Raw genomic sequence first — 7495 nt, 5'->3', positions numbered from 1 at the left:
GTGCTACCGTCATGTTTACAAACAGAAAACTATAGAGGATTGTGTTAATGTTAAATACATTGGATAACATGAAGTGGAAGCTTAGGAGTTAAGCTTAGCTTTGCATTGGAACAGTTTATATCCATGACGAAACCACAAGAATATCACTTCCTTCATCTGAATATCCTACCCGTTTAAAATGAAAAGCTGTAGCTGTATGCACTAATCCTTTTATTAGAATATCCTACCTTTTTAAAAATATTTTAAATACAGAGGTGTTTGTAAGAATAAAACATTATCAGACAGGTGAAACAGGTTTTTATTGGAATTAAATTAAGCACAAATACAGATCACCACAAACTCTTTTTTGAGGATTAATATGTTGTATGACAGACTTTATCAAATGCAGCGCAGTCACAATGTGTCCACCAAACTGCGCAAGTCACTGTGCACCTGAAATGATAGGATATGATTAATATTACACCAGTGTTGTGGTCAAGACCACCTAACCCGAGACCAAGACAAGACTAAGACCAGAGTGTATCGAGACCAAGTCAAGACCAAGATCAGCGGCCCGCGCTACATGACACAATAAAATGTAAAATATGATCAAAATTGCTTCTCAAATTGATCTGAAAGATCCATATTCCCATAGAAACACCAAGATATTAAATACTTAATACATTTTACCACTATTAAATATTCCATCTCTGTGCTACAATGCGTGGTGTTCAGGTGACATCCCTAAAAAGATAACGCCCTGGGTGTTTGCCCATATTGCTCATGTCAAAAACCACCACTGTCTGCACCATTAAACATAGCAATTGAGGCAATGCCCTGACGGTAAATAATGCTCATCTATGAACACTGACCAAGGAGCAACAAGCAAGAAGTAACCAAGGCGCTCATCATGACTGTTCTCACCCTCTCTCCCACTACATGAAGCCAGGTAGTCTGACACCATGGCACAGATTACAGCTGCCACTTTGAATGAAAACAATCAAAGAGCAATGTGCATGCTCTGCATGCTCTTTCATTCTTGTGTTTTATTTATGTGTTAATTAAGAAAATATCAATGTACATAATTAAATAAAATAATGATAGCTACTGCAGTGTACACAGAGCATTACAAGAATAAAGAACTGGTGTTCTGTCAGGTCAGATCGTCAGTCACGGCTATATCTGTCAGACAGGTCATTACCATAAGATTTCATTTAATCAGCAACATAGAATCATGACGTAGATCATCATGCACTTTGTTATTAACAGTTGTATGGCATCCTGACTTAGCGGTTACGTAGGTTAATGAGTTCTACACGGGCGTGTGTTGTAGTTGACTGCAGCTGCAGCCAGACCCTGCTTTAAATACACTTTGAAACCACGACAACGCATGTAGATCTATATAGTTATCATTGAAAACAATTTAATGACTTATTTTCGTCATAACTTGTTGTGTATGGTGAACTGACAACTCCTCTGATGGTCGGACTTCTTAATGCGCATGTGCAGGCCTGGTACTCACTGCATGTTTGCTATTCTGACAGCGTATGCAATCTGATAAAACAACGGCTCTCAGTGACTCCAGTCCTATCTAATAAGTAAAGAGCCGTGCAGAAGAATCGGACTGTTTCTGAATGTCACATCACTATATTGCAGACTTTTGGACACAGCATTGTCCCATATATACGACAAGTCAGTCAACACCTCTGCACAGTAATTCAGCGCAGTGAGTGACTGACTTATTTTCATCACAAATGCTTATGTGTCTCTATACAGCTAGCTTTGCAAGCATCATGTCAACGGAGCTTACCTTTCTTTGAGCTACTTTTCTAAGTGATGAAAAAAGTTAGATGCTTTCACTGTCTGTGAAAGCGAAGCGCTGCTGAGTTAGCTGTCGCCATCGGATTTCTTATGATTTATGCAGCGCTATTATATTACTGACGATTAGACAGACATCTTCTGCCGCTCAGAGGAAACCACTGCGCATGTCTGGAGCTCCGCGTGCGAGTGAAAGGTGGGGAGGGCAGGAGGGAGTAACAGAAACACGTAATTGGTTGGATTTTAATCGGTGCGTTTTACATCCACTGAAAACAAAGATGTTAACAAATAAACTGGACAGTATGCTGTACGTTTAGTGATATTTTCACAGTAGCGGTCTTGACTGGTCTTGAAATAAAATGCCGAGTCCTCAGCGCCCGAGACCGAGACAAACCAAGACCGATCTCGAGTACTACAACACTGTATTACACAGCTATTATACAGCTTCAATCCCACATAGTACACATCCCACATTTGCTAAATAGATGTTATAACATCTATTAAGCAAGGTTTAGTAAAAAAAACAAACAAAAAAAACAAGAGTGTAATTAAACTAAAATATTTTAAAGTAAAAGGACAAAACAGACCACAGAACAACGTATTTTGTCCTGATTAACCGCCAAACAATGACTTGTTTACAGTGGTAACGGCATTGCAGTTAACGAACCAGAGCCATTTATACATATATTTACAAACTGCCTGTCATGTAAGCTAAAAACATGAAGTAATACAGCAGCTTAATGAAAGCCAGGTATAAAAAAAATTAAAATTAAATAAAGCTTACCGTAATCTTCGATGAAATAACACATGAAACTAAAATTCTCCATCTCTTTTCTGTCCTGGTGGAATCTCGCCTCCTGTTCGTCACTCATTGATCCCAGATTCTCAGGAAACTGATCCACATGTGAGAACAAGTCGTGCATTTTGATGCTCATGTTGTTCCATAGTTCAGAAAGTTGACCTGATTGAGCAAAACCAATGTGATTTTTGGATTTGGTGTAATTATTGATATCAACCGATATGAAAGGTTTATATTGTGATTCATTCTTCAGCCATACAGCCCAAACTGATTTTTCTGTTACTTTTCTCTCATATGACCTCAGTGCTTTCTGCTTTTTAAAAAAATCCAGGGAAGAAATCTCCAATCTTCTAAAAGCCTCGGCTGTTGTGGTGTGGAGAGTTTGGTGAAAGAGCAGGAGCCTTGGATTTTAGAGACCATGTCTGATGGAGAGTTTCTCTCTACATCAGTCACCTTCACACGAGGCTGTAAAGCCAGAGCAAGTCTACCTGCAGCACGTTCCAGCTGTCAAACAAGAGACAAGCTACCAGGTAGACAGAAACACATGCACTCAACTGCACATTAAAGCAACACATATCATTAACATAGGTGACAGCAGTTGATGTTCCTGAACATGGTGTTCATTTTCTCACATTTAGACCCACTGAGCTGGTGCTTCTTCACACTGTCATACAGGATAGAAAACAGTGTGACAGGATCATTTCATTTCAAACTCCTTAAAAGGTTTATGAAATGATTGCACGTTGACATCTTGAAGGAAGGAAGTTTTTTTTTATATACATAAAAAAGCAAAAAAGAAAGCCTGACTTTTTCTGCATTTTGGCCTGTTTTCCACCACTGGAGAACCTGACATCTGCTGTGAGCTGCATGGGTCAAGGTTTCTACAACATGTTTTTGCAGAATGTCTCTTCAAGTTGAAAGGACTGCTAAGCTTTGCAGACCTACAACCAGGATTCAGTTGCATATCAATTATGATACAGCCAGATGCCACTGATTACAGAATGCCAGTTGATAAAAAGTTGAAGAAAGCAGCAGATTGCATCAAGTCTTCATTTTGGTACATTCATTCATCCTGAGCCAGCATGCTGCGGTGGAATCACTCTCTTAACAGGAAAACATCTTAAAAAAAAACAAGCTTAGGATGAGTCAACCTGGCCCAGAATAAGTGACCTAGATAAACTTTTGCCACCACTGAGTAAAATATGTTTTACCAAATTAGAAGGAGATGAAGGGAGTGTTTTATCCTGCATTTGATGAAATGTATTTCTGAAGCTAAAATCACATTTTCAACTTTTTTCTGTTTATTTGTATTTAGTTTATTCTTCTCTACTCCAGGGTTTACAAGCCAATACTTCTCCTGCTGTGACAGTTCTGTTAAGTTCTGCCTGTGTGTGCTGTCAGGTGTGCTTTTCCTGCAGTATGAGGGGGAGACAAAGCAGGTCATGATTTCAACTGAAGTCAGCAGCCAACACACCCTGCAGGCTCTGTTTGTCACTGCCTTTCCCCATCAGCTCACCATGAAGATGCTGCAGCCTCCAAACATGGCCATCTGCATCAAGGACACCAAGCGTAACATGTACTATGACCTGGAGGACCTCAGGTGAGGGGCTGTTGAAGTAGACTTAAGGTATATCTAAAAAATATATAATATTGATAATTCTGTTTATTGTCACTCATTTTAGCAAGTGAAACTCATATTGCTGTACACAGATTCATTTCACAGAGTAAGATGTGTTCTTGTCATTTTGATTATGTTAAGAATCCAAAATTCAGTGTTCATAAAAAATGAATGTGTGAAAAAGGTAAACATTGGAAACACACGTCTTACCTGAACTAAGGAAAAAAAGACCTGGACCGTTACTCAGTAATCTAACATTCTCTTTTCTAATAAGTTCACATTTCCTGTGGAAATCAAGGTCATAGGGCCTGGAGGAAGAGTGGAGAGGTATGGAGCCCTCTAAGGGACATGGGGACATTTTTTTCTTTTGCATTCCCTCACAATAATGTACTGATCAGTTCATGTGGCATAATTGAATACTGTAAGGCTTACAGTACAAGCCTTTCTTATGGTGGCCATCATACTTTCTGCCTTAGGTCATCGTAAGTTTTTCCATGTATGTTAATATCTTGTTGTGAAATATCTGAAGTTTTATATATTTTTCTTTAAATGCACCACAAACCTATGACATAAATGCTTTAAGGCTGCTTTAATATGCAGTTCAATCTCAACCTTACACAAACAGATGTAAACATGCAGTGAATAAATACATTTTCAATCAGTTTTTTTTGCATCAAAAAATAATAAACACTTTTTAACGGAGGCTTTATATATTTGACATTTTAAATTGACATTTGTGACTGTGTACAAATAGACCAGCAAATATTGCAGTCAGCATATTGCAGGGGAATGCAAAAGAAAAATGTTCCCCCATGTCTCCTACAGAGTTCCATAGAGAGGAACTCCAGAGTGAAGTTTCCTGTCAGTGATGGTTTGGGATGCCATGTCATCTGCTGGTTCTGGTCCACTGGGTTTTCTGAAGTCCACAGTCAATGCAGAATCTACCAGGACATTCTAGAGCGCTTCATGCTTCCCTCTGAATGCAGATACTGATTTTATTTTCCAGCAGAACTTGGCACCAGCCAAGGTACCAGAAGCTGCTTCAGTGGCCATGGTGTTCCTGTTCTTCATTGACCAGCAAACTGGCCTGACCTTTGACCCCAAAGAGAATCTGTGGGGTGCAAAAAGAGCCATAACCAAGTACTGAGTGCAGAGAAATGAACATATTTTTCAGCAGCCTGATATTTATGTTCAAATTATACTTATTTGTTGATCATATGGAAAATTTTAATTTTCTGACACCAAACATGGGGTTTCCAATATCTGTAAGCCATATTCATCAACATTACAAGAAATTGAAACTTGAAATATTTAATAAGTGAGTTTCACTTTTTCAAATGAGTGAAAACACATTCAACTTTTTTTAAATATTCTAACTTTTTGAGGTGCACCTGTCCTATGCATTAACACAAATCTACATCTGTCTGTCTGCAAGAAAAACCACCACATTACTTTGTTGAAAAGTTTTTAAAGTTTTGCATCTATTTACTTCATTCAGTTCTAACCCCCCCTTGTTCTTGCTTCCAGAGACATAACACCAAATTCCTGTCTGAAAGCGTATCATAAAGACCCTGTCCATGTGTTCTGCCCCTCTGCCAGGCCTGCCAACTCTGAAGGAATGGTAAGTCAAAGGATAAAATTCCTGAAGAAATTTAGAAGGGGCCTGCAGCCTGGTGCGTGGTTTTTGGACCAGAGCAAAAGGTTCTGCACAGTGGAATTCTCTGCCTCAGTTAATTGTTGTGACCGGCAACAAATATTTATTTTTTTTTATTTCTCCAGAGTGTTAACTTTCAACTTCTGTAATCTTTTAGTAGATTTGGTTAACATCAGATACTTTATTTCATTTCTTCTGTTTGCTGAGGGGGAACGTTGTGCATTAATAAATATTTTCAACAACACAAATGTAAATGCAGCCATCTTCAGTAAAATTAATAAAATCAGTTCATTGCAATGATTTTAGCTGATTAACATTTCAAAGATTTAATTACTTTACGAAGAAGCTCATGATGAAATGACTTCTTACTACACTGCAAAAAGAAATTAGTTCAACCAACTTAATTGAATTGCTTCAACTGGTAACAAGCAATTCAATTAAGTTTATCCAACTTAATTCATTGAGCTTAACCAACTCAAGTTATGTCTGTCCAACTAAATTTACCAATTTTTCAACCTTTTGAGTTAGTAACTGATTAGGACATAAAGCATTGGGCTTCTAATATTTACCTTTTCCAAAATATTCAAATTTTCTGAGTGATTTTGAATTTCTGTCTTTATTATTTCACTTTTCTGAAATGAGTGGCAAAAAATATTGAACTTTTTTTCTAATATTTAATTTCTGTTACATGTACTTGTTGTACCCTATTTTAATTTTGTTCCTGGCTCACTCAAAGACTGAGAAGCTGAGCAGCTTTCTCCTGAGAAATCTGCTGGAACTTTATTTCACCTCATGTTGCAGAGATATATGAGGAAAGACGGGTTCAACCAGAGTAAGCAGAGAACTGGAGTCTAGTTGCCTGTGGGCCGAGTAGCACCAAATATGTCACCTTGCTATGAGTAATAATTCTTCTCAGGTTTAAAATTACAAGGAAAGACACTTATGTATCTCTCTGAGATACATAAGTGTCAGAACATTCCTCTGTAGATCTGAAATCCCTACAGAATAAGAGACACTTAAAAACAGACATACCATGCTATTAGCTTCCCACTGAAATTATGTTTCACTTACCTGTTGTTACACCAGCTTAATCATTATAATGCTATTCTCATGCACTGCATCTTTCACTGACTTGTGTGGAATCTATAGTAAATTATTTGCCTGGTCAAATAATTTAATAATTGCCTGGTTAGACTCTCCAGTCCAGCACTCAACTGGTTCAAATCTTAAAGAACAGGGATTTCTTTGTTTCAACAGGGAACTTCTCATGGAAGCGGACAGAAGTTACATGTGGTGTACCCCAATGTTCAATCCTAGGACCCCTCTTATTAAAAATCTCCAACTAGCTCAGGTTACAACAAGAAATAAAAGTAGCTACCATAACTACACAGATGATACACAGCTCTACATCACGATGTCACCAGGTGACTCTGAACCCATCCAATCACTGAATAGATGCTTAGAACAGATAAATGTGTGGATGTGCCAAAACTTTCTCCAGCTGAACAGAAACAAGACTGAAGTTATTATCTTTGGACCTAAAGAGGAGCGAACTAGAATCATTGCACAGCTTCAGTTATTACAACTGAAAACCACCGATCAGGCCCGAAACCTGGGAGAAGTGGTG

General features: G+C 38.1%; 1 protein-coding gene across 6 annotated transcripts in view; it reads left to right on the top strand.

Moving 5' to 3' along the window:
• The first annotated feature begins 2345 nt into the window (after positions 1 to 2345).
• The window catches only part of LOC103129987 (sickle tail protein), a 69167-nt gene continuing 64017 nt past the window's right edge, over positions 2346 to 7495 (top strand). For 4 of the 6 annotated variants that reach the window (XM_016665584.1, XM_016665586.1, XM_016665587.1 and 1 more), the window contains exons 1-2: positions 3037 to 4196; positions 5742 to 5835. In XM_016665584.1, coding sequence (XP_016521070.1) covers positions 3850 to 4196; positions 5742 to 5835 — 441 coding nt within the window. In that variant the 5' untranslated portion in view covers positions 3037 to 3849. Of the gene's footprint in view, positions 4197 to 5741; positions 5836 to 7495 lie in introns of all 6 variants that reach the window. The other 2 variants (XM_016665589.1, XM_016665588.1) reach the window with 1 other exon arrangement.

This window comes from Poecilia formosa, unplaced genomic scaffold (genome assembly GCF_000485575.1).
Source record: "Poecilia formosa unplaced genomic scaffold, Poecilia_formosa-5.1.2 Scaffold595, whole genome shotgun sequence".
In the NCBI taxonomy this organism is placed as follows: Eukaryota; Metazoa; Chordata; class Actinopteri; order Cyprinodontiformes; family Poeciliidae; genus Poecilia; species Poecilia formosa.
The sequence above is the reverse complement of the archived record's forward strand: the minus strand, read 5'-3'. Positions and strand labels throughout refer to the sequence as shown.